Below are 26443 nucleotides of genomic sequence, written 5' to 3' on the forward strand. Positions count from 1 at the left end.
CCGGTTCTGGACCCCGCACCTCAAAAAAGATAATGCAGAGCTGGAAAAGGGCAACTGCAATGATCTGGGGGCTATGAGAAGAGGTGACAACAGCTGGGGTTGCTTAGCGGGGGGGGGGAGGAGGGTCAGGGGAGACGTGGGAGAGGTATACAAAAGGATGCCTGGTGTGGAGGATGTGGTGGGGGAGACGTGTGTCTGCTCTCAAGATCCTAGACCCCAATGGGGTCATCCTGTGAAGCGGATGGGTGGGAGATGCAGGGCAGAGCGAAGGCAGGCCGCCTTCACGCAGCGCACAGTTGAACTACAGCGATCACTACGGGATGGCCACCCCTTTGGATGTCTTTAAAAGGGGTTAGACAATCCCTGGAGGAGAAGGCTGCACCGGTTGCTGGGAAACATGGGTGGGAGGGTGCTGTTGCAGAGAATCCTAGAAAAGTAGGGCTGGAAGGGTCCTATAAGACCATCCAGTCCCACCCCGTGCTCAATGCAGGGCTCCAAGTCAGAGCATCCCTACAGAATCACAGAATAGTAGGGTTGGAAGGATCCTGTAAGACCATCTAGTCCAGCCCCCTGCTCAAAGCAGGACTTCAAGTCAGAGCATCCCTATAGAATCATAGAACAGTGGGGCTGGAAGGGGCCTATAAGACCATCTATCCCAGCCCCCCGCTCAAAGCAGGAATCCAAGTTGGAGCATCCCTATAGAAACCTAGAAAAGTCGGGCTCAAAGGGGCCGCCTGCGCTCTGCAATGTCCCGCTGTTGTTTCAGAGCACCCTCTTAAGTCCAACAGGGCTCGCGGACTGCCAGGGTGATCGCCTGTCGACTCAGGAATCGGTCCTGTTGAGGTCAGTGTGGCTTGCTCCCACTGGGCATCCCTACAGAATCATAGAATAGCAAGGTTGGAAGGGGCCTGCAAGACCCTCGAGCCCAACCTCCGGCTCAATACAGGACTCTCAGTGCACTCATGCCCTGCTTGTGGGGTCCTGGCCGAGCTGGCGGGCCACTGTGCGCACAGAATGCTGGGCTACCCGGACTCTTGCTCTTACGTTCTTCCCTTGACACGTTCAACAGGACCTCCTGCCCAGCAACCGTGGCCCCCCGAACATATCAAGAACAGGACGTATGAGCGAACACGACCGGAGCCAAGTTCCTGCAGAAAGCGCCATATGTGGGAAGTTCAGGTCGGGGACCCGGACGTGGGCACACACACTGGTGTTTAAATTGGGGAGCTGGCTCACGGGCCAACAGGGGAGTGTTGGTGATTTTCAGAGTGAATCTCAAGAGAACAATAGCGCTGTGCCACGGAAGAATAGTAGGAGGCCGTGGCAAATCCTCTAGACAGACTTTTAATTCGGCCATAATTCAGGCCACATGGTGCGGGATGTGCTTCGGTGGCCAAGGCGGCAGCAAACCGAGCCATGATTGGGGGCAGCAGTGGAGTCCACGCTCCTTGCTTCTGAGCTGGGGCGTCGGGAGGAGGGCCCAGGCCAACCCCGCAGGGAGGAGGCACAAAGTGGTCAGCAGCCACTGCTGCTCACCCTCCCGGGGAATCGAGCGCCGGGAAAACGATGTCGAAGATTTCCCCGTAGTGCTCGACGAAGTGCACCTCGAGTCCGTCTGTGATGAACTCGGCAAGGTCGCCGAAATCTTTCCTGTTTTCCGATGGGAGGATGATGCAGGACACGCCGGCTCGCTTGGCCTAGGGAGAGGGGGAAAGAGTGGTCAGTTCGTGCCTGCGGGTCCCCTGCCCCAAGGGGTCGGGGTCTGCTCCGCTTCCTCAAATCCATATTTGATGGGCTGGACCGCCGCTCCAGTGCCATGGAAGCTCTCATGGGAAAGGGCTGGTGGGCGATTCTGCCTCAATAGACCGCCTGTCCTTAGGAAGGCCACGCAAGGCCAAGGCAGGTCGGGGGACCCCCGAAGCAGATCAGGCCCGCCTTGGAAGTCCCCAAGGTGGATCAGGGGGTCCCTGCACAGCCAAGAATTTCGGAGTGTCTGGGGTTTGCTTTCATCTGCATTGGGCTGGCTTGTACATAAAAAGACCTTTTGGAAACCTGGTGCACGCTGCTTAATGTATCCTGGTTTTACTCTGGTAACTCTTGGGCCCACGCACATTTAGACAGAAAAAAAGTCCTACAGCTCCCAGCCTGCTGGGGAATGCTGGGAGTTGTAGGGCTTTTTCTGCCTAAACATGCACAGGCCTGTCGGGCTTTTTCTGCCTAATCGTGCACAGGGCTGTCGGACTCTTTCTGTCTAAACACGCACAGGATTGCCTCCTAAACGTAGTAAGATGTGGAAAGGTCTACGAGTGAAAAAACCCGTTGTTTTCAAAGGACGCTGCTCAAAAGCTTCCGCTGGGCTCCTCCTGCAAGAACCCCAGCAGACACCTGTGGGAGGGACCCGAAACAGGCCAGCACCCCCCATTGTGGCTCAGGTACACCACTGCATTATTGGGGAGGGAACACAGCCTGCAAGGAAAGGATGAGCCCAGACATGCAGCAGGGTGTCCACAGGTCCTCAGGCTGCGAGTCCCATCATCCCTCCTCGTTGGCTAGGGCCATCAGGAGCCACAGTTGCCTGCTGCCTCCATTCTGAGGGTTATTTTGAACCCTTTCCCCGTTTCTTTCCAGTCTTACGACACCTCACTGTCTCACTGGACCCCCCACCCCCCGCTTACCGCAATGGTCTTCTCCTTGATTCCTCCCACAGGCAGGATCTTTCCCGTCAGCGACACCTCCCCAGTCATGGCCACGTTCTGCCTCGCAGGCCTATCCATTGCCAAGGACAGCAGGGCCGTCACAATGGTGCACCCGGCGCTGGGCCCGTCCTTCGGGGTGGCGCCCTGCGGGGAAGGAGCAGCATGGGGCTGGGTGGACGACCGCAGAGCCCAGCCTCTCTCACGCATGCACGGACACGGAGAGACCGAGACGAGCCAGGCCCCATGGACACACAGTTGCCCACGGCCAGCTAGATGTGTTTGGCCGGGTCCTAGAACCAAGAGGGACATTTGTAGGATCCCCGCAGGTCCTGGCTGCTCCTTTTCATATCTGTGAGGGTGTTTTCAAAGGCTATAAATTAAGTCTGCTCATGAATGGACTCGCTGGAGGCTCATGGACAACACCCTCCAACACCCTCCCTCTGTGGGACTACAACTCCCAGCATCCCTCGCCTGCACATGTCGGGAGGTGTAGCCCCAACACCAGACTGGGGAAGGTCAGCTTAGAGACCACCGCCTGTCGAATGCCAGTGTGACTGTAATGCCACTGCATTTCCCTCGGGAAACACTCCCGATTTTGGAGGGGCCTTCAAGGGACGGGTCGCCACGCCAGGGAGCAGCCACCAAGGAGGCCTCCCTCTGCACCGGGGCAAGTCAGACGCAGTGTGGCCACAAAGCCTGGCAGATCCTCCTGGGGGGATTAAAGCCCAAGGTGGGAGACACCCGGATGTTTCTAAGGACAGTCCTTCTCATCTGGTACATACACTGAGTAAGTATTCCCTGTGAGCTGGTCCTCAGGTAGCCAAATCGGGCCATAAATGAACGAGAGGGGAGGATCTGCATACTCGAGGAGTGCAGGTGTACAGAAAGAAGCTTTAGAAACTCCCCCCCCCCCCAAAAAAAAACAACCATGCTCCGCAGCCATGGATTGCTGTGTGTTAGGAGGGTGGGAGAATGGCGTGGCCGGCACCCTGGAATGGAGTCCTGCAGGGGACGGCATGGCCCCGCGCAAGAGCACGCCAGACCGCCAGCCTTTCGTCGCCAGCTCCACTGCTCGATACCCTCCAACGCTCCCCCGCAGCTCCCCAAAGGCCCCTAGCCCAGAAGGCCCGCTGTGGGGCCACACAGACCTCTGGCACGTGGAGGTGGATGTGGGAGGTCAGCAGGTAGTCGTTGGCAGGCGCCTTCTGCATCAGGAAGGCCCGAGCAAAGGTGTAGGCGATCTTGGCGCTCTCCTTCATCACGTCCCCCAGCTGGCCCGTGACCTCGAGGGAGCCGTCCTTGTTCTCCTCGCCTTTGGGGCGCCGCGGGGACGTCTCAATGAACAAGGTGGAGCCCCCTGGAAGAGAGGTGGGCAAAAGGATGCCTGGGGTGGAGACAGTGGAGGGCAGTTTTCTCCCCCTCGCATCATACTCGAGCCCTGATGGGGTCGTCCCATGAATCTGCGGGGGGGACATTCAGGACAGGGCACAGTCACAAATTCAGGGAGGAGGAGGCAGCTATCAGTGGCTATAGGCCACCTCCAGGCTCAGATGCAGCATGTCTGGGTACACCGCTTGCTGGGGAACATGGGCGGGGGGTGCTGTTGCCCGCCTGTCCTACGCTGGGCTTCCCATTGGGGCTTCCGCTCAGCCAGATGGGAACAAAATGCTCAACTGGGTGGGCCCTTGGTCTGATCCAGCACAGCTCTTCTGACTTGGGAGTCCTGCATTGCGCAGGGGGGTGGACTAGATGGTCTTGCAGGCCCCTTCCAACCCTACTATTCTATGATTCTATGTTGCTTCTGTTCCCCATCACTTGTCTCAGTGGTAGACTGCCTCTGAACTGGAGGCTCGGGTTACTCTATCATGGTTAAGTAGCCTTTGAGAGACCATCCCGCCGCCGGGTCCACAAATTTGCCTAACCCCCCTCCTGAAAGGCATCCGGGCGAGAGCCCGTCCCCACATTCTGTGGCAGGGAGTCCTGGGAGTGAGCCAGGTGCTGTGGGGGGCCCCTTTCTTGCGCCTGTCCTCCATCTCCTGCCCATCTCTTTCATGGGGGGGGCAGGGGGACCAAGCCTTTCATTCGTGACACCCCAAGCCTCTGCCGCGTTCTCCCCGCTCCCGCTTCGCTTGCCTTGGGCCTTTCTACAAAGCAAATGGGACTCAAGGCAGCCTTCAGGCCGGCAGAAGGCCTGAAGGCCCATTGGGGCTGCCTGGTTGTGGCTCTACAGCGTCCTTCGGAGATGGGGCAGCCGGAGAGAGAGAGGCGGGGCGGCTGCCCCCGGGATTGAGGCCCCGCTGGCTTTTGCCGAGCTGCCTCACCCATGGCTGTCCAGGCGAGGCCCATCACCACGCCAGGTGGGGTCACGTCGTACATCCGCTCCACCGTGAAGATCGGCTTCCCCACAAAGTCCTGGAGGTTTCCGGGCGTCACCTCGACTGTCTCCGCTGCCCCGCTGACGATCTTGTACGCCGCTTTCCGGAGCACCTGAGCAGAAGGTGGGCGGGCAGGTGAGGCCGGCGGAGGCAGGGGGCCGGAGGCCACCCAGCCCGCCTGCCCGCCGGCACAGCGCCTCTCCCCCCACCTTCTCCACTTGCTTCTGGAGGTTCCTCACGCCGCTCTCCCGGCAGTACTGCTTGATGAGGACCGTCAGCACGTCCGGCATGATGCTGGCCTTGCTCTCATCCAGCCCGCACAGGAGCCTGGCCTGGGGGACCAAATACCGCTGGGGGGGAAGGAAAAGACAGGCAGCCAATGACGAGAGGCTCCGAGCAGGGAGGAAAGATGCCCCCAGCCCTCCCTGATCCCAATGTCACCATCCTAGAATTCTAGAATGATAGGGGTGGACGGGGCCTGGAAGACCATCCTGTCCAACCCCCTGCTCAATGCAGGAATCCAGGTCAAAGCATCCCCATAGAATCATCGAAAAGTGGGGCTGGAAGGGGTCTGTAAGACCATCTAGTCCTACCCCCCGCTCAATGCAGGACTCAAAGTCAGAGCATCCCTATAAAATCCTAGAATAGCAGGGTTGGAAGGATCCTGTAAGACCATCTAGTCCAACCCCCCACTCAATGCAGGAATCCAAGTCAGAGCATCCCTGACAGGTGCCTGTCCAGCCTCGTCCTGAATGCCTCCAGTGTGGGAGAGCCCCCCCACCAGGTCATGGGGTCCATTGTCGCATTGCTCTACCAGCCCAGATGTTTTCCCTGATGTCCAGCCGGAATCTGGCTTCCTGTCACTTGTCCCTCTTGCTGCTGAAGACTCCAGTGCCAAGAACAGCCCCGGGCAATTGTTGGGCTGACTCTGGCTCGCGTCACCCCTAAACCAGTCAGGGTTCTGGGCCTGGCTGTCGGAGACGACCCACGACTCCACAACTCCATGACTCTGGAGTCACGACTCCAACTACAGAAGTTCTGCTGCCCCTGCGGTCGTTTCTGCTGCTTGGGTTTCATCATTTCTCCTCTGTTTGAGCCAAGCAGAGCTGTTATGGGGCGTTTTCTGCCTCGCTGATATTTAGGAATGGGAGAAGTTTGTGGATGCATATCCTCGTCTCAGCCCCGCTCTGATTCGTAACCATGATTCAGACACATTGCTGGATTTGATTGGGTACATTTGGGGGGCCTGGTTGGACCATGGAAACCCAGCGTACCAAGTAACGCGCGGCAACGAAAACGGATGATGCTCGTGCCCCACTGATCTACTGCATTTGCAGCTGACAGCAGTTCCGAGGCGCCCCAAAACCCCCCGGGAAGAAGACAAGAGCAAGAAGGCCGGCAGGAAAACCAGGGAGAGGCAGACAGCGGTGGCGGCGCCGACCCGAACGGGCTCTCACCTCTGCTATGGCCAGCTTCTCTTGGGCGACGTATCCTGAGATGTTGATCATTTCCATCCGGTCCCGCAGGGGCTCTGGGATCGTCTCCGTCACGTTGGCCGTACAGATGAAGAGAACCTGGAAACGGGGTGGGGGGACGGGCCTGAACCCTTCAAATGCCAAAGGAGCCCTCAAAACCCATTCCATGCCCGCCCCATAAAGGGCCGCTTAACAGCCTGGGGGAACGAGGGGGAACAGCCTGGGGGTGTCTTCTTCCCCAGGGGCCGGAAAGAACCTGGAGCGGGCACAAGGGCGTCCTTCTCGCTCCCGATCCGTTTGGCCCGAGAGCTCAGCTCTGCGACACCAGGCGGCTTTCTCCCAGCTGGGCACCCTCCAGATGTGTGGGGACGGCGGCTCCCAGCATCCTCCAGCTGGCTGGGGGATGCTGGGAGCCCCCCCACACATCTGGAAGGTGCCCAGCCGGGAGAAGGCTGGCATAGGCCGAGGGGGCTGCCCAAGGAAAAGTGGCCGGAGGGGAACCTGGGCTTCGGCTGAGTTGGACCCATCAAGCCCACCACCAAGAACGGGCCCCGCCATCCCCTGCTTGCCGATCCTCGTAACAGGACATGCCTCCTGGCATGGGACTCCGGGCGCACCGCGCAAGGTCCCTACCATGGATCCAGGACGTTGGCAACTCCCTCCCTCCCTCCCTCCCTCCCTCCATTCTGATAGAGCAGAATGGGAGAAAGGGCGGGCCTCCAGATGGGGCTGGACTGCCGCTCCCAGCAGCCCTCGCCCTTGCCCTGACGGGCTCCGGCTCATGAGCGCTGCAGTCCAGCCCCCCATCCCGGCTCGAGGGAATCGCTGCAGCCGGCAAACGAAAGAGGAAGACAAACCTTGGAGAGGTCCACAGGGACGTCGAGGTAGTGATCCAGGAAGTTGGCGTTCTGCTCCGGGTCCAACAGCTCCAGCAAGGCCGAGGAGGGGTCCCCTTGGTAGCCTCGCCCGATCTTGTCCACCTGCGACACGGACGGAACAGCCCGATGCGCTCAGCCGCCGCCCGTGCTGCCGCTGGAGCCCCAGCAAACGCAGAGCTGCATTGCCCAGAGCACCGACAGGCACCCACACCCCCTCACCTCGTCGATCAGGATCAGGGGGTTCTCCGTTTTGGTCTTCTTGAGGCACTGAATGATCTTCCCCGGCATCGCGCCCACATATGTCCGCCTGTAGGGCGAGAGACCACGCTTGGAGTCACACCCTCGTGCGGGGACAAAGCGGGACGCCTTTTCCAGACGCCTCCTGGGCTTTCCCCGATCCCACCCAAGATCTCTGGTTGCGAGAAGGATCGATGGGGCAGATGAAGCGGCGCTGGGCAAAGAATTCACCTCCCCGGCAGTCTGTGTTCTTTGGAAAGCACGCGCGTGCGCAAAGTTTCCAGTCCTCGTGGCCTGAAATCATCCCTTGGACGTTTTGTTAGAAACGGGGCCGCAGAGTTACATGAGCCGTCCAAAAATCTCAGTATCAACAACCCGGTTCCGGCTGAATGCCAGAAGGAACTTCCTGACTGTTAGAGCAATACAACAAGGGAGGCGGGGGGCTCTCCCACACTGGGGGCCTTCAAGATGAGGCTGGAAAGCCACCTGTCAGGGATGCTTGACTTGGAGTCCTGCAATGAGCAGGGGGTTGGACTAGATGGTCTTGCAGGCCCCTTCCAACCTTGCTCTTCCATGATTCTATGGGGATGCCTAGACCTGGATACCTGCACTAAGCAGGAACTTAGACTCGATGGTCTTGTAGGCCCCTTCCCACCCTACTATTCTATGATTCTATAGGGATGCTCTGCCTTGGATTCCTGCATTGAGCAGGGGCTTGGACTAGAAGGTCTTACAGGCCCCTTCCAACCCTACTCTTGGACTTGATGGCCTTGTAGACCCCTTCCAACCCTACTATTCTATGATTCTATGAGGATGCCCTGACCAGGATACCTGCATTGCCTTGACCTGACTGAGCAGGGGGTTGGACTCGATGGTCTTGTAGGCCCCTTCCCACCCTACTCTTCTATGATTCTATAGGGATGCCTTGACACTGAGCAGTGGCTTGGACCCGAGGGTCTTGCAGGCCCGTTCCCACCCTCCTATTCTACGATTCTATGCAAGACAGAATACGTAATCGCATACTGCAACATGGATCGCGAAGAGAAGCTGTGAAAGAGTGAGCACGGGAGTGGCGGGGAGACGGGGGCTGCCCTTGTCTCTGCTTCCTTGCTGGAAAAAGAGTGCTCGTTCTTTCTCTAAAAGGTGAAAACAAAACACATACTGGGAAACGAGTGGGCACCTTAGGAGATGGGCTGGAAAACTGCTGGGGGTAGGACTGCATCCCCCCCCCTCGGCCGCCTTTCGAGCTACGCAGACGAAATCCTGCCAAGTTGCCTGAGCAGCAGAATCCAGACCAGTTGCCGACTCCAGCTGCCCTCGGCACACAGTTTACTTATTTTATCCTTACAAACCTTTATTTGAAGCTCTTCTACCCTTCCTCTAGAAGGAGCACAGAGCCGCTGACGAGGCTAATAACTCATTTTATTCCTTTATTATTAATAATAAAGTATTAATCGCCCACCTGGCTGGTCGCCCAGCCACTCTGGGCCATGTACAAGAACCAAAACCATTGGAAGCAATAAAATTCCACATTGAAAACATCGCATTTCGAAAAACACCCTATCCCACCCCACACGCCGATACCGCCAGAAGAAAAGGCAGGAGCCAAATCAGCCAAAAAGTAAAGGGGGTTTCAGTGGGGGCTACTGAATGGCGCCTCTCCTGGGAGGGAGTAAAACGAAGGGGCCACCACTGAGGAGGCCCCCTCTCGCGTCCCCACCCATTTTGGGGAGGACGGGAGCACAGGACATGCTTTTCTTACCAACGGGTGGAGGAAGCGGCCACGCCAGCTTCTGTACCCTGGGGGGGGGATGCCTGTGATCCCCCCACCTGGGACCACAGCTGCGGCCCTTTGGGGCAGGCCCCACGGAGGAGGAGGAGACCCGGCAGGCAGCCCGATGCAGACGTACCTGTGCCCTTTGATTTCCGCTACGTCAGTCATCCCGCCGACGCTAAAGCGGAAGTACTCCCGGTTCAGGGCGCGGGCGATGGAGCGGGCGATGCTCGTCTTGCCCACCCCGGGGGGGCCGTAGAAGCACAGGATCTTGCCCTGGGTGGAGCCCCGCAGCTGGCTGACAGCGATGAACTCCTGAGGTGGGCAAGCGCAGTGCTCGGTTAGGAACGGGCGGGTGCTTGAAAAGTGTGACCACCTTTTGTTGAAGGGCGGAGGAGAAGAGGAAGATCGGGGCAGCCGTTTTATAGTTAAACCCCCCCCCCCCCGAGGTTAACCAGAGAAGAAAGCAAACACACAGCCACAAGATTTGGCACGACAACCCCACAAGCGAGAAGGATCTTGGGGCAGCTGTCGAGCACAAGCTGAAGGTGAGCCCGCCACGTGGTGCGGCTGCAAAACGGGCAAACGCCATTTTAGGCGGCATTCATAGAAGCGTAGCTTCCGAAGCCCAGGACATCCAACGCCCTGGGGAGGACTCATCTGGAGTGCTGGGTCCAGTGCTGGGTGCCGCACGTTGGGAAGGAGGAAGACGAGCTGGAGAGGGCTCGGAGGAGGGCAGCGAAGAGGATCGGGGGACTGGAAACAATGCCCAGTGAGGAGAGGCTGGAAGAACTGGGCATGCTCGGCCTTGGACTCGATGGTCGTACAGGCCCCTTCCAACCCTATGATTCTGCGAGGTGTTGAGCTGAGCACTGAGCAACCCCGGAGGCGAGCGGGAGCACCAAGAACAGGGACTTTTGGGGGATAGCACCAAGAACAGGGACTTTTGGGGGATGGCCCCTCCCCTGTAGCATTCCCTCCCCTGCCAAGTTAAGCCTCCCCCGCGTTCCCGTTTTGAGGCGGGGGCAGAACATGGTTTCACTGCGGAAGGGCGGCTTTTCCCAAACAGGATTTCCTACTGTTTTGCGCCATCGCCTTGGGCGGCTCGGTGCTGCCGGGCCCGCCGCTCAGTCGGCATTCGATTACCAGCACTCTCTTCTTGACATCATCCATGCCGTAATGGTCCTCTTCCAAGACCGCCTGGGCTCTGGACAGGTCCAGGTTCTCCTCGCTGCACTTGCCCCACGGGATGGAGGTCAGCCAGTCCAGGTAGTTGCGCGTGACGCTGGCAGGAACCGAAACCAGAGCCGCCCATGAGCACCAAAGCCACCCAATCCTTGCTTCTTCCGAGCGGCGTCTCTCTCCTGCCAGTCCCCGCAAAACTCTGCCTAAATGGGCCAGTTCCTCTCCTGGCACCCGCACTCTTCCCTTGCTGTCGACTCCGTCACCAAGGACAGCCCAGCCTCCCCTGCAACCTGGTGCCCTCCCGACTTGCTGGACTGCAACTCCCACATGCCCCAGGCAGAGCGGCAGGGCCATCTCAGGGGTGGCCCCCGGAGTGCACCACTCCCCCTTGGCCCACCTTAGACGGCTACAGACTGCTTCTTCACACCAGACGCCTTATAATGTACATCCTAAACTCATCACGCCGTCTGTTGCAGGAGCATTCAAGACCTCCGCACTGCCGTCCCATGTTGCAAGGGCCATTTCTGACCACCTATTTAGCGTCTGTGTCCCATCGCCTCTCCCTGTTTTTATTTCTAAGTTGTCTTTGAAATACGAGCATAGCATATAACTATGAAACGCCCCCTACTCTGCGCCAACGGCCATGCTGGCTGGGAATGATAGGCTGTGCAGCCCAAAGCGTCTGGAGGGAAGCAGGGTGGAGCAGTCTCCTTTACAGAAGAGCTGGCATAGAACCCCCTTCCAGAAACCCGCCCAACACACACATGTGGACACACACACGGATCCACATGCGCGCCCCGGGCGACTCACTTGAACTCCGAGGAGTGGTTGTCCAGGAGGCCCAGCTTGCTCAGCTCCTCATCGACCACCCCCATGACGTGCCCGGGCACCACGAGCCCATTCAGCCGCTCCCGGAACTTCTCCTCGATGGCGTCTTTGTCCTCCTTCTCCAAGCCGAGCTCCTTCTTGATGATCTTCAGCTGCTCTTGGAGGAGGTACTTGCGGTGGGTCTGCTTGATCTTCTCCTCCACCTGCAGGCGGGGGACACAGAGCAGATGCTTGGAGCCCTGGGAAGGCCCTGTCCCTGAACACACACACCTCGCCCCGTGGGGCGGCCTGTCCTCGGCTGGCATCGCTCGAGCATGCTGCGAGGCGGAGCGGGAAAGCGGCGGCCGCTCTCTGGCGCGGGCCAGTTCTTGGAGCCAGCTCCTTCGTGGGAGGGTGCTCCATGCCTCTCTCCCACCCCCCACTGCACCTCAGGTGCTGGCGAGAGGATCAGGAAGCCCCCCATAGCCCCCGGACGCATCCCCCCTCTGGGCCTCACCTCTCGCCCGAGACGCTGCTGGAGCTTGCTCAGCTCGAACTCTTTCTTGAGGAGCGACAGCGCTTTGTAGAGGCGTTTCGGGATCTGGCGGGCGGGGAGGAAGCAACAGAAACAGGACCATTCCCATCTGGCCCTGCGCTGGCGCTTGGGGCGGGCCAGGCAGCCGCCAAGGAGCACAGAAGCGCAGGCCACAACCAGGCCACGCACAGCTCCCCAGCCAGCCCCACCCCTTCGCCCACATCGCTTGGGGGCTTCCGGCTTTCTCCCCATCCCCAAAGGCTGAGATGCCTGTCTTAAGGAAGAGCTCAAAGCGAAAATAGGCTTGCCTTCAGCCCCGCCCCCTGAGAGCTCCTCCAGCATGGAGTCTGGCCCTCCACCCCACTGGTTTCGGGGCCAGCTCATGCAGGCCAGGGGCGCCCCGCCCCCCCTTACATTCGTTTCTTCCAGGATGTCCTGCAGCTCGTGCGACTCGGCCCCCGTCAACGCTGCCCCCATGTCGCTCAGGTAGATGGGGTTGTCGACCACCCTCTGCCCAGCCTGCATCATCTGGAGCACGGACTCCCTGCAAGGACCCGGTCGGAACAAGCCGAGGAGATGGCATGGTGTGGCCGGCCAGGGGCGTGCGGAACACGCAACGCCCAGCGAGACCTCCTGTGCATGGAAGTGGCCTGGGGCACAGCCAACCAGCAGCTAGCTCTGGCTGGCGCCAGCAACCCCCCCCCCCCCAGTCCCTGGCAGCAAAAGCACTTCTCCAGCTCCTGCCGCCCTCTGCAGCATCCGGCCCACTCTGGAGGAATCCGACAGTGGGCTGAGCCTCCCGATCCAAATGTCCCTGGGGGACAACACGCAGCAGGCCACCTTTCTGCATCTCCTTTTGCTTGCCATCTCTCACAGGGGTGTGGGAGGAGGAACCCTCATCCTCAGCCAGCTGGGCATTTGCAACCTGAGAATCCAGGCCAGTCATGTCCGGACTAGCCTGGGAGAACACCCCCCCCCCAGGCAGCTCTTCTTCAGAACCTGAGCTATCCCACTCCCCGCGTTCAGAAACAACCCGGACCCTTCCCCACCCAGGTGCCCCCCAGATCGGGGAAGGCTGGAGGAAAGGTTCGGCTGACTGCGAGGTGCTGTCCAGCACCCTTTGTTGCAGCGGGGAGGAGACCGGTCCCCTCCCTTGCCTACACCTTGCATCTCACCTTGCCCACACACACGCTCCTTGGAACCACCAGACAGCAGCCACCAATAGCCAGATGGCAATAGCCAGGCAGCGGCCACCAGTAGCCAGAAGGACATGGGTCATCTACATGCTGGCCTCAGAGGGGCCGGACAGGCGTCTCCAGGCTTGGCTGGGGACAGGGGAAGGGTGGAGGATGTACCTGTAGAGGGGATTCAAAGCAATGATGTCCCGGATTGTCTTGACGATTTCCGCCGTCAGAGCCTGCCTCAAACAGATTCGGGGGGGGGGGGGCGAAATCAGAAGGATGACGTCAAAGGGAAAGGCGGCCCCCCAAGCACGACCCTCTTATTCCACTGATAACAGGCCCCACATGCCCGCCTCCCCCCCCCCCCGAGAGAATCTCGTGCAGCGCCAGGCCAACTCCGGACTCTCAGCTGATCAGCTCCACGTCCGGCTGAAGAAACAAGATGGAGGAGCAGCCCTCCACTGAGTCCCCCCGCTCACCTTGACCTCTTCGTTGACCTGGAACTCTTCGTGGGCCACGTTGTCCACTTCCACCATGAGCACCTCATCAGCCGGGGAGGCCTCCAGGGCTTCCAGCACCCCCTCGCCCGCCGGCTCCAGGGCCTCTGGCTGCTCTCCCACCTGCCGCTGGGAGCGCTTTGGCTTCCGGCGAGCTTTGCTCTGCTTGGCCTCGGCCTCCACCTCCAGCTGCTTGTTGATGCGGATCCTGGTGCCCAAGACAACGGAGGGGAGAACTGCCTCAGGGGAGCTGGGCCGGAGCCCCCGCCTTGCCAGAGGGAGGAGTGGGGGGGCGGTTCGCTAGAGACGCCAGCCGCAGTGCCAGCGCTGCCCTTGAAAGCCCAGCATGGCTGAGGACCTGGTATCTGCTCACGGCCACTGACGTAAAAAGCAATCCTCTGCTCCCCAGGCGAGCGTCCCAGGACCCTCTGACTTGGATTCCTGCATTAAGCAGGGGGTTGTACTCGATGGCCTTGTAGGCCCCTTCCAAACCTACTATTCTATTATTCTATGACCCCCAGGATGGCTCAAAAAGCCCCCCAAGGCCGGAGACGGGGTGCCAGCCTCGGAAGGGGGAGGCAGAGATCCACCCCCTCCCCCTCGGAAGGGCGCAGGACGAACCACACCGGGTACCCTCTGAGGTCAGAAGAGTGGCCTCAGCGGAGGAGGAGGAAAGGAGACGTTCCGGTGGGAGGGGAGGGAGAAGACCGGACAGGACAGGCTGGGAGTTCTCCTGAGCCTCCCCCAGCCTCCCCCTCCAAGGCGCCCTTGCTAGGCGGGCTGAAAAGTGAGGGTGCTGGAGACGGAGAGACCAAGATGGCTCCCGCCGCTCCTCCCGCCCTGCTGGCTTCAGGGAACTCAGAGGCCTCCGGGTTCAGGGGCGTCTGAGCAGCGAGGGCACAACCAATCGGGCTGCGCCCTCCAAGCATCCCTGCCCCACTCCTCAGTCAACAGGGGTCCTGGAGTGACTTGCGCGCACTCAGGAAAACAAGACCCTTCCCAGGGTGCCCCCCCCATCATTCCATGGTGCCCCGGCTTTCGTGCGGCGTTCCCCCCGCCCGACAAGGTTGGAAGCCCTCTCGGAAGGCTGAGTGACGGGCAGGAAGTGCCAGTACTCTTCGTGTTTGGGCCCCTGCCCGCCGCTGGACCGCGCCCCCAGAGAGCTTCTCTGAAGTGGAATTCAGCTCGGCGGGGTGGACGAGGTCCCACACCCTTCCCTCCCCCAGAGCACTGGGATCTTGCCAGGACGGTCCACCCTCCGCCAACTGCAGCCTCCAGCAGCTGCGGGGGGCTCATTTTCACCTGGGGACGGGCTGCTCAGCGGAGGCCCACACCCCAGGAGGGAGGGCGATGCACATCTTCTCCACCCCAGGAACGTCCCCCTAACTGACCACCCACCAAGGAATGGCGCCCTCCCACAGCCCTTCCTTGCACAGAGGCTGGCAAACGGGGGGAGCCCCGGACCGTGGGACAGGCTTACCTCCGGTGTCCCATGACGATCATGCGCAGCCTGTCCCCCAGGTCCTGCATCTCATGGATCTGGACGAAAGTGCCCGTCTGGTAGATCTCGTCCAGGTTCTCCACCACATCGGATTCATTGCTGACAACAGAGGCAGAGTGGTCAGTCCGAAGGGCGCCGGGAGGCAGATTGAGGCCGGGGGCGAGAGGAGCCCAACTTCCAAATCACCCTTTCCACCCAAACCTGGCACGCATTTGTGAGTGAAGAAACTTGCTGATCCTGAAGAGTTCATCTTGGGTGTTTTTTCCCCATAGTGCAGTTTCATTTTGATATATGACCGAGATGAAAGAGGCAAGATGCACGCCAAGATGCACGCCAAGCCTTCCAGATCACGGCGTGCATTCGAACAAATAGAGGGCTAAGCTTCGAACACCGTCCATAGTTCCAACAGATGAAACCACGTTTAAAACGTCTCTTCTGGTTCCGAGAGCCCAATGCGCCCACAGAGCCATTCGACTGGCAGGGGCCCCTGACGTTTTGGGGCCTGGGGGCATATCTGAAATTCTGACAGCGCCATGGGCACCCCATGTCAAGATCCATTCGGATCTCTGCCTTCGGGTCACGGCTTTGCGCAACAGCGGTGCTGGCAAGCCCTGGATCTGTGGGTGACAGAAGCTTTGAATTAAGCATGCTTTGGGTGGGTACAAATCAGACAGATGTACGATGATCCGGTTCTTTATTTACTAGATCCCGCATTTATGTTCTTGCGACGGTGTCCTAGGCCACGCTCAAGGGTGGCCATTTTGTGGGGGCACCCACAGATCATTCTCAACATTCTAGATGTGCCCCCGCCCCAAAAGGCTGGGGATGCTTGCATGGTTCTCTTTGACAGTATCCTGCAGAACTGGTAACCATGTTTGAAAAACCATGTTTGAAAAACACCACACCTGATCGATCCACCATCCCTTCCTCAGCAGATGAGCTGACCCCAGTCTGACGCCCTCAAGCTACGTTTTGGGCTCTGGCTCCCAGCATTCCCACCCACTGGCTGGCGCCGCTAGGAACTGAAGTCCAAAACACCTGGAGGGCACTGGGCTGGGGGACACTGCTCCAGAGCGACAGCCCCTCCCAGCTTTCGTCCTTTGAGTAGGAGAGCCTTTCGGGGCTGTGGGCACTCTCGCAAAATGGGTGCTGGGGGTCTGCCTGTTCCCCAAAGGGGTGCTCACAAAGCACCTGTTCCCCGGAAGGCAAGCCCGAAAAGAACAGTCACTTGCCCAAGGACCGCAGTCCACGGCAACAAAATGCAACGCCACTCTTTGGAAGCCAAACTTTGGCGCTTTGCTTTGCAGCATGCCGGCCTCCCGGCTGAAAAATAATTTTGAAATCTTCGACTAACAATCCAAAGGCCAGGAGGGTGTACGGGCACCACATGGGAGACCAGGGCCACCTTGAGAAGAACAGAAGATGTCACTTGAAAGCACGGAGAGGTGATTCAGGGCAGCTCTGCGACGAGATGCTGCACTGACGAGATGCAATGCAGCATCTCTGCATTGAGATGCTGGGTTAAGACCTTTCTGTTTTTAAAAAGAAACGCACTGCAAGCTTCGCAAACCGGGCTCTGGCCCACAGCAGGAAACCCCTGTGAGTGTGGTGGAAAAAGTCGGGCCTTACTTGTCGTCCTTCCTGAGAAAGATCCCGGCGTAGGGCTGGGCCAGGCTGACTTTCCTCCGGAGCAGCTCAACCAGTTTCTTGTTCTTCACCTAGGAGTCAAGACAAGCGTGGCATGAGACAGACTCAAAGGAAGTTTGGGGAAGAGAAGGGAAGCCTGAGCACTGAGCTCCAGCCACAGCGCACCGGGGAAGGGTGGCAATGTGTTCTGGCCACCAGCCAGGCCCTTTTCGATGGGCTGGCTCAGGACCAGCCTCCCCAATGGAGTGCTGTCGCCCGTTGGCTCCTGCCTGATCGCTCAGGGCACCTTCAGAGGTCCTCTTTGTTTCACCTCCCACAACAGTGCCGGGGAAAGGGCCTACTCTGTGGTGGCCCCCCGTCTGTGAAATGCTGTGCCACAGAGATCTACCTGCCTTTGTCACTGTGTATACATTGAGATGCTGGGTTAAGACTGCTTGCAAACGGTGGGCCAGATGGATGTTCGACCTGACCCAGAAAACACCAGTATCCCTGTAGTTACTGGCCCCAGAAAAGCCAACTAGGCACCATGTGAGCCACCGCTAAAACACACATCGAGCACAAGGCAACAAATCAGCTTTCCCCAATCTGGCGCCCTCCAGGTGTGTTGGACTACGACTCCCAGCATCCCCCCACCAGCTTCGCTGGAGAGTGTTGGACTACAACTCCCAACCAGCTTCGCTGGAGCATTGCCAACCACACACCCAGCGGACACCAGGTGTCCAGGGTGTTTCTGAGCGAGGGAGTGGGGTAGCAGTTCAGATTCTGATGGAGAACCACAGAACCATTGGACATGGGGGGGGGGGGTGTTTTCCCAGGCTAGTCCAGACATGACTGGGCCGGCTTCTCAGGTTACAAAGGTCCAGATGGCTGAGCTTGAGGGTCCCTCCTCACTCCGGCCCCCCATGAGAGGCAACGAACAGGAGGATGACCTAATAGATGCCAGGCGCAGAGCAAAGACAGAGAAGGCCGGGGCCGAACGTAGGCGGTCTACCCACCTGGCCTTGCGTGAGAAGCTGTGCTTAGAGGCCCCACGACAAGAGAGGGACCTCCCCACCTTAAGTTAGGCTAGCGAGACCGCCTCCCTCTTCGAACGGCGGGCAACTCTTGTAAATTCCACTCGAACCCCCAGAAGGCATTCCTTGCGGGTGGAGAGTCGCGGAGAATTTGGATTCAAGGCACTGCCTTCAAAGCTGTAGCCTGAAGCCTCTCGTCTGTGTCTGTCTGAGCGTGAAGCAAAGTGGGGACAAAGTGGGGGCAAAGGGGATCCTGACACCAGGCTGGGGAAGGCTGTCCTATCCACCGCTCAGCCCCATGGGACATACTGGGACTTCATTCCAGGCGTGTGCTGTTAGCTATGGAAGGCAAAAATGGGACTTAGAAGAATCCTGAAACCAGAGCTAACCACCCCCAAACACACACACTCGTTTGTGTGGGAATCAAAGGAACGAGCGCCGCTCCAAGGCTTTCTGTGACCTCATGCAAGAACGTGGGGGAACGTCCCATTCGCTCTCCGTTTGGCCCTGTCTTACCAGCGAATGTGACGCGAGAGATGGCCTCTGCCAAAACGTGGGGGGCTCCGGCTCTTCCTCCCCATGCCGCAGTCTTTCTTACAAGAATAACCTTGAGATGGCAGCCATGGTGCGCAGGGGGCGGGGGAGAATGTCCCTGTATGGAACCATAGCGCCTCTGAAGCAGAGCTGGAAAACCAGTTCGAGGGGAAGGACGGAAAGAGCCCCTTCTCAAATTGTTAGCCTCCCCACTGTCAGTCCACGACAGTTTTGAATTCAAGCTGCTCACCCCAGGGAGCATTTACACTCTTCTCGAAACGAGCGGCGAGGCTCGACTAACGGAATATGGTGAAACTCCAGCATGTGGCTGATTTGTGAGTCACTTCCTACAGGCCCAGATGTGCCTGGAAAGACGAAAACGCACCTTGGACATGAAAGGGCACATCTATGCTACGAAGAGAAAGTGCTTTCAAACCTGATCAGACTCCCACAAATGAGAGACAAACCCTGAACAGGCTCCGACCCCCAAACTGAGTGTCTTCCCCGCTTCAAAGTGGGGAATCCTCCCTTGCACATTTCCCTTTCGTGGATTCCTGCATTGAGCAGGGGGTTGGACTAGATGGCCTTGTAGACCCCTTCCAACCCTACTGTTCTATGATTCTATGAGTCCTGCATTGAGCAGGGGGTTGGGCTCGATGGGTCTTGCAGACCTCTTCCAACCCTACTATTTATGATTCTATGTCTGCTGAATGGTCAAACATGCCCCCGGGCAAAAGAGAGACATCAAACCCAGCATACCCTGAAAGAAACTGCAAACAAGCTTCTGAATTCCTGCCAAGGACACACTTGCTAGATTCACAGAGAGAGACAAACAGGGCCAAGATTTACGACTTGGTTCAAGGGCTCAGATGCTCAGTCCAATCAAACACCACAAGCTCAAGCAAGGAGTGAACTGCCTGGGAGGACATTCGCCCCCAGTATCGAGTGTATTTGCCTCTCAAAGCCCTCAAAGCAGTGCCAAGTATGTCGAACGCTGAAAACTCATCGCTATGGAATCATAGAATAGTTGAATAGAATAGAAATCCACCTCCAAATCCTTCACTGTCAAGTAAGCTGAGCAGCCTCCCCTGGGGCCATCCTGATGTGCCGGACTACGACTCCCATTGACCCAGCCAGCATGGCTACTGGCTGGGAACAACCGAAGTTGCAGCCCGGGAGATCTGAAGGGCTCAGGCTGGGGGAGGCTGAGCTGGAGGGAGCCAGAAATGAGGAGGAACAGAAGCCAGGCGAGCAAAATGTCAAACTTTTTCTCCCGAGGAAACAAATCACTACCCCCGTTTATTATCATTATTAAATCACTACCCCCATTTATTATCATTACTGCTGATCTATCACTAGCAACAAATGGAATCGAGCAGAGCAAAAGTGACAACCTTGCTTACAATCCACACGTGGGCAGGACTGGGGGGGGTCCGTTTCTGGTTGGGGACCCTCCGGATGCAAAACCCCACCATTCCTCCATCTACCGAGAAGATGCCTTTGTTCCGCAAAGGGCGCTCTGACACTAACTGGGTCCATCGAACCCAGCCGCTTGCCAGCAGGGAGGGAGGAGTGGCCCAACTCGTGTCACTTACCCGCTGGCCTTTTGAGCAGCTGCTCCCGGCATTTCTGGCCAGTGCCTATGCTGGCTGGGGGTCACGGAGCTGGGGTCCAAGCATCTGGAGGGTACCAGGTTGGGAAAGGCAGTGCCCAGTTTTCAGCACCGCTGTTTTCCCTTTATATCCGAATGGATCGGGTTGATGTCTAGGGCCATCGGAAGAGTCTCAATGCAGGATCAGACCCAGGGGCTGTCTTGTCCAACATTCTGTGGACATGGTGGCCAACTAGCTGCCTGGGGGAAGCCCACAGGCAGGATGGGAATGCAACAGCACCCCCTAAAATTTGTACTGTGTGCCCTTTGGTTTTAATGTTGGTGAACCACCTAGAGAGCTTCGGCTAGATATAGATATATATCTACATACAGATAGATATAGATCTCTCTCTCTTGATATATATATTATATAGAGAGAGATACAGATATACATAGATATACAGATAGATCTATATCTATACACCTATGTATATAGATAAAGCTCTCTCTTTTGTTTTCTCTGGATTTATATAGAGAGATACAGATATAGATAGATATAGATATACTAGGTGGTATAGAAATGAAATACAAAAATAAACAAACAAACAAATAAATAAAAGGCGGGAACGCTCCAGGGGTATTTAGCTGGAGACTGGGCCAGGGGGCTGGGGACAACCAGAGCAGGCTTCTGCACCACTGCAGAGACATCTCTCCTTCCCCGTTCAAGACAGGAGATGCTTTCTTCCTCCACCTCAAATATCTCCTTGGGGGGCATCCCAGCCTTCCCCAACCCGATCCTCTCCAGGTGCTCAAGACCACAACTCCCTAGCATCCCTGACCAGTGGCCCGGGGCAGATGGGGCTGGGAGTCCACCCCAAGACAGCTGTGCCTCTCTTGCCCCTTCTAAACACGTGTTGCGTGTCTGTGTTGCTCAACAGCCGCAGTTTGCAACCCGAATCTCCTTCAAGGGAAAGCATCCAGCGGGGAGGAGGCTATCCCAGAGGGGGTGCCCCATCCCAGATGCCCCAGGATCCAACTCCCAGCGCCCCTGACCACTGCCTGACGGGGCGTGGAGTCCGCACCAAGCCAGGCGATTCACTGAAGAGCCTCCTAGTATAGTCGGACTGGAAGGGGCCTCTGAGGCCATCGAGTCCACCCCAAGGTCCTCCCCCCCATGCTTCCTCAGCGGGCGAGGGCCGGCCTGCTACCTCCCCCCGCCACCCGGGGGGACGACCGCAATGCCCGGCATCCCCGCCCAGGGGCTGATGGGAGCTGGAACCCCGCCCGCCCGCGGGGCTCACCTCGAGGATCTTGATGAAGCGCGGGAAGACGGGGTTCCTGGCGACGGCGATGAGGGGCACGCGGGGGACGTGCTCGGGCACCACGAGCGGCGCCAGCGCCGTCACCGCCGGCGGCCCGCCGGAGTCCGAGCCGGCGGGGCCGTCGCCGGAGCCCGCGGGGCCGCCGCCGCTCTCGCCGCCCGCGGGGCCCTGCAGGCCGTCTCCGTCCGAGGGGCCTCCGCCGCGCTGGAGCAGGAGCGGCGGCGCCTGGCGGCGCCCAGGGGCCGCCCAGGGCCCGCCCGGGCCCGCCGCGGCCAGCGGCGGCGGCCGCCACGCGCCCGGCGCCGAGCAGAGGCGGCCCCGCAGGCGCCAGGCCCGCCCGGGAAGCCGCCCGCAGCGCCACAGCAGCAGCGCCCGCCCCACCGCCGCCATCGTGCCGCCGCCGGCGCGCGCGAGTGACGCCATCGCCGCGCGCCGGCTGGGGAAAGGCGGGCGGGGGGAGCGGCCCGCCCACTTTCGGGGGGTGGAGCCGCGGCGGAGCGGCCCGCGCGGGCCCTCGTTTCCGCGGGGAGGAGTGGAGAGGGAGGGGAGGAGCGGCGCCCTGGGTCCTCCAGCGCCACCAAGCGGACCGCGATATTCTGTTAGAATTGTAGCATTCCATTCCATTCCATTCATTTAATTCATCCATTCCATTCATTTCATTTCATTTCATTTCATTTCATTCATTCATTTCATTCATTCATTCATTCATTCATTCATTCCATTCCATTCCATTCATTTAATTCATCCATTCCATTCCATTCCATTCCATTCCATTCATTTCATTTCATTCATTTCATTCATTCATTCCATTCCATCCATTCCATTCCATTCCATTCATTTCATTCATTTCATTTCATTTCATTCATTTCATTTCATTTCATTCATTCATTTCATTTCATTTCATTTCTATACCGCCCAATAGCCAAAGCTCTCTGGGCGGTTCACAAAAATTAACACCAAACACACAATAAAACAATTTAAAATATACAGAACATTAAAACCACAATATATGCAGCATACCGTCCCTAGTATTATTTGGTGGTGGTAGTAGTAGTAGTAGATATGATTATGTACAATAATGCTACATTATTTTACTTCTTTTACATTATCTTCTAATACTAGTATATTACATTGTAATATTAGTATATTACATCATATTATAATATTATTGTATTATGTTATATTGCAATGTTACTGCATTACATCATATTCTATCATTGTATATTCTATCACATTACATTATAATACTGTATATAATGTTGCATATTATATTATTACATTACATTACCTTATAATACTATTATATGGACTTGGGCACGCTCCGGAAGAGAGCGGAGGACAGGAAGGCCTGGCGTGCTCTGGTCCATGGGGTCACGAAGGGTCAGACACGACTGAACAACAACAACTATTATATTATATTATTACATTATGTTATATTATATCATTGTATGTTACATTACAGGCACCACAGACACAGGCAACATACATCGAAAACCCTTTTAGCGATCGTATCTGTTCAGTTATTTTATCACATTTCTATTCCACCCAACTCTCTGTGCGGGATAATACTGTGTTAGAATTATACTATCCCCGCTCCATAGTATTATATTATCCCAACCTTATGAATTATTATTATTATTAAGCATTTTTATCTCACCCCTTGGTCGCAAAAAGGTGCCAGGAGCAGCTTAAGAGAAATCGGCAAATAAGACAGCCCCTGCCCCGCAGACCCGGCTTGAAATCTAAAATAAAAAGAGACACGGCACGAAAGGAAGAATGGATGGGGAGGGAAGAGGAAAAAAAGTCAGCAGACTCCCACAGGGCTGGTGGAGCCTGTCGCGACCCTTTTGGCCCCCAGCACCGCCCAGCTGGCCACACAATAAAGCACTTTCAGATCCAGAGTCTTACCCGTGTCTAGCGTGATCCATTGCCTGGAGAGACCACGAACAAGGAGTGTGTTCCGCTCATACAACAAACCTCAAAAAGGCTATCTCGGAAAGGACACTGTAGAATCAGGGTGTTGGAGATATCCGCAACGGATCAAATGGGTTTGGATTTCGAGAGACGTGGCCTGTGCATCCTGCAGCGGACCGACCTTTTCCAGGCCACGCAGACTTGCAGGCCGGTTTTTCACTACAGGAGGGGAGTGGCAGCAATGCGCTGCTATGAGTCTGGGCACTTTTAGGGGGGTCTCCTGAGACTCTCCCCCAGGCCCTCATTCAACCGTTTCAATCAAACGAGCCCTCTTCCGTGGGAAGTAGCCTCTTCGGCTGTTCATTAGCAAAACAGTTTAACCCTTTTAGGGCCAGAGTGACCTTTCTGGGGGGCAGCAATGCACCCTGCCCACCCCCCAAAGTTGCCCGGCCCCGCTTCAAAGGGCAACGCAACGCGGTTGAGTGTACCGTCCGCGCATCCACAGAAACACCACCCAGCACAACGGGACGCCCCTTCCCTTTCCCACGACCCCCCAACCCTCAACCCCAGACCCAGTACTCCCAACCAACAAGACAGACCCCCACCACTCCAATTCCAAACTTCCAAACCCCAGATACCCACCCCACATACCCAGAACACCAATTCCCCTCACCCCAGCCCCCCGTCCCCCAAGAAATGACTGCACATCCCCCAAACCCGGACCCTGCACCCCCAACCCCGGATGCCACAACTCCAACAGTGGACCCCCACCCCTACTCCCAGACCCCCAAGGTTCCCCACAACCCACAACCTCAAACCCAGGACCCCCCCAAACCCCAAATACCCCACACCCCAACCCCAGACCCACCTCCCCACAACCCCAGTCCCACCACCCCCAACCCCCAACAATGGACCCCAATCCCCAATCCTATACCCCGCAACCCTCAACCCCAGACACAGTACCCCCAACAACAACCCAGGACCACAGCCACCCCAAACCAGGAAGCCACAAGCCCCAACAGCGCCCCCCCGACCCCCAAGCAGCAATCCCAGACCCCCAACCCCCCAACCCCAGACCCCTGATCCCCCAACCCTGGACCCACTATGCGCCAACCCCTGAAGCCCCAACCCCCAACCCTAGACCCCCACCCCCCCAACCAAAAAACCTGGACCTCCCTCTCCCTACCCCTGGACCCGCACCCCCAAACCTTGGAACTCCCGCCCACCAACCCTGCACCACACAACCCAAACCCCAGACATGCACCTCCATACCTTTAACCCCCACACCAAAACACTGGGTCCCCCAACCTCAGACCACCCAACACCCAAATCAGAACCAAACAACCCCTACACGGGACCCCCCCCACCACAAACCCAGACCGAACAGCCCCAAATCCAGGATCCCCAACACCCAACTCCAGACCCCTCCACCCTTGACCCCAGATCGGCAACCCACAACCCTGAGACCCCCACCCGTGAAGTCCAGACCCCCAATCCCCCAACCCCTGACCCACCACCCACGAACATGGGAACCCCCAATCCCCCAACCCGGGACAACCTATCCCAACCCCCCAACCCCCAGATGCCACAACCCCCAATTCCGGACCCCCCAGCAGCCAAAACCGGAGCCAAAACCCCCCAAGCCTGTACCCCAAACCCCTGAACCTGGACCCCCCATGCCCGATCTCCAGACCACCATCACCCAATTCCGAAACACACAACCCCCACACCAGACCAAGTATTCCCCATCCCCTGACCCTGGAAACCTAAACTCCAATCCCCATCAACAAAACCCCCAAACACGGACCCCAACCCTCAACCCAACCCCTATCCCCCAAACCCAGACAAACTCTGGACACCCACCCCCCATCACTACACCAGCAACCCAAAAACCTGGACACCCCACCCGTACACCTGGACCTGAACCACCAAACCCTGGACATCCCACCCACCAAACCTGGACCCCCCAACCCCCAACCCCAGCCCCCAGCTCCAAAAAATGGACCCTGACACAAAACTCCCAGAACACCTGACTCCCAACCTCAGATCACCAAACCCCAAACCTGAACCCATGAACACTCAACCACAGATCTAGGAAACCCCAGAACCCACAATCCCTAACCCCTGACACCCATAACCACCCTCGGACCCCTAAGCCCCAACCCTGCACATACCACCTGCCAACACTGGAACCCGAACCCCCAGCACCACACTCCACCCCCAGACCCCCATCCCCGAACCACAGATTCATCACCCAGCAACCTAGAAACCCCCAATCCCCTAAACACAAATCCACCCCCCAAACCCTGGACTACCCAATCCCTACTCCTGGACCACCATGCCCAAAACAGGACCCCCTAACCCAGAACCCCATCCCCAAAGCCAGACCCCCCAACCCTCTACCTCAAACCCAGTACCCCCACCGCCAATGCCGGACCCCCGCCAACCCAACCACAAAGTCCCCAAAACGCCAACTGAGGAGCCCCTATTTCCCCAACTGAGACCCCTCAACCCCCAACCCTTAATCCCACCTCCCTTCCCTGGACCCGAACCACAACCCCAACATGGTCAGATCCTGTACACCCGACCCCAAATGCCAGACCCACCACGTGCCTACTGAGGACCCCCCCCCCCATGAAGCCCCAACTCCCCATACCCGGATAACCACTCCAACAACCCCACCCAACAACCTGGGAAGATCCCATCCCTAGACCCCCAGGACCCCAATCCCATCCCCAGACCCCCAACTTCCAGACCTGGATCTACCACCACTTCCACCAGAATTTTCCTCCTAGCTCTCTCCTCTGGTCTTTTGCCTGTCCAGAGCTACTGTGGACTTGTAGATAACCATTGGAATAGATAACCATTCTCTGCAGGACCAGACTACCTGTTACTGACCACCTCCATCTGTCCCTAGATGCAACATGATAAATCAAGTGGCTGAGTGACTGGCAGAGCTATATAAGCAGGATGGCTGAGGAGGTCTGGAAAAGCCAGTACATGATTGAGAAGGAGGACAACCTGTTGCTGCTGCCGCCTCCATAACACCCACCACTACCGCTTCGTCAGCATGGCTCTTTTCTATGGGCTTCTGCCTGGACAGTGCTACTGTGGACTTCTGCCTGAAAGACAACCATTCCCTGCAGGACCAGGCCCCTAGGGATGAAACCACTGACAGCCTCCAACTGTCTTTGAGCTGTGGACGTGCTTAGGTGAATCCCAGGGCAGGGGGGAGAAATGGGGTGCACATATTGGAGAACTCTCAGCAGAGGTTAGGGTTA

General features: G+C 57.8%; 1 protein-coding gene across 1 annotated transcript; it reads right to left on the minus strand.

Moving 5' to 3' along the window:
• Nucleotides 1-1326: 1326 nt before the first annotated feature.
• Nucleotides 1327-21686, minus strand: LONP1 (lon peptidase 1, mitochondrial). The gene is made up of 18 exons (XM_084825965.1): nt 21228-21686; nt 16771-16859; nt 15121-15240; nt 13623-13848; nt 13318-13379; nt 12377-12506; nt 11945-12028; nt 11431-11651; nt 10582-10720; nt 9572-9750; nt 7644-7731; nt 7404-7526; nt 6529-6645; nt 5281-5421; nt 5018-5183; nt 3845-4053; nt 2676-2840; nt 1327-1697 (listed from the first exon to the last, which is right to left on the minus strand). The coding sequence occupies exons 1-18, from the start codon at nt 21669-21671 to the stop codon at nt 1533-1535; spliced, it is 2868 nt and encodes a 955-aa protein (XP_084682091.1). The 5' UTR covers nt 21672-21686; the 3' UTR covers nt 1327-1532.
• Between the last annotated feature and the right edge of the window lie 4757 nt (nt 21687-26443).

This window comes from Heloderma suspectum, chromosome Z (genome assembly GCF_057233095.1).
Source record: "Heloderma suspectum isolate Gila_16-S chromosome Z, 16-S_ref, whole genome shotgun sequence".
Lineage (NCBI taxonomy): Eukaryota > Metazoa > Chordata > Lepidosauria > Squamata > Helodermatidae > Heloderma > Heloderma suspectum.

Coding starts and splice junctions, on each gene's coding strand:
- LONP1 (XM_084825965.1), bottom strand. CDS start 21,671: ATGGCGTCACTCGCGCGCGCCGGCGGCGGCACGATGGCGGCGGTGGGG. Junction 16,860..21,227: donor GCTTCATCAAGATCCTCGAG/GTGAGCCCCGCG, acceptor CTTGACTCCTAG/GTGAAGAACAAGAAACTGGT. Junction 7,732..9,571: donor GCGGAAATCAAAGGGCACAG/GTACGTCTGCAT, acceptor CTCGCCCTACAG/GCGGACATATGTGGGCGCGA.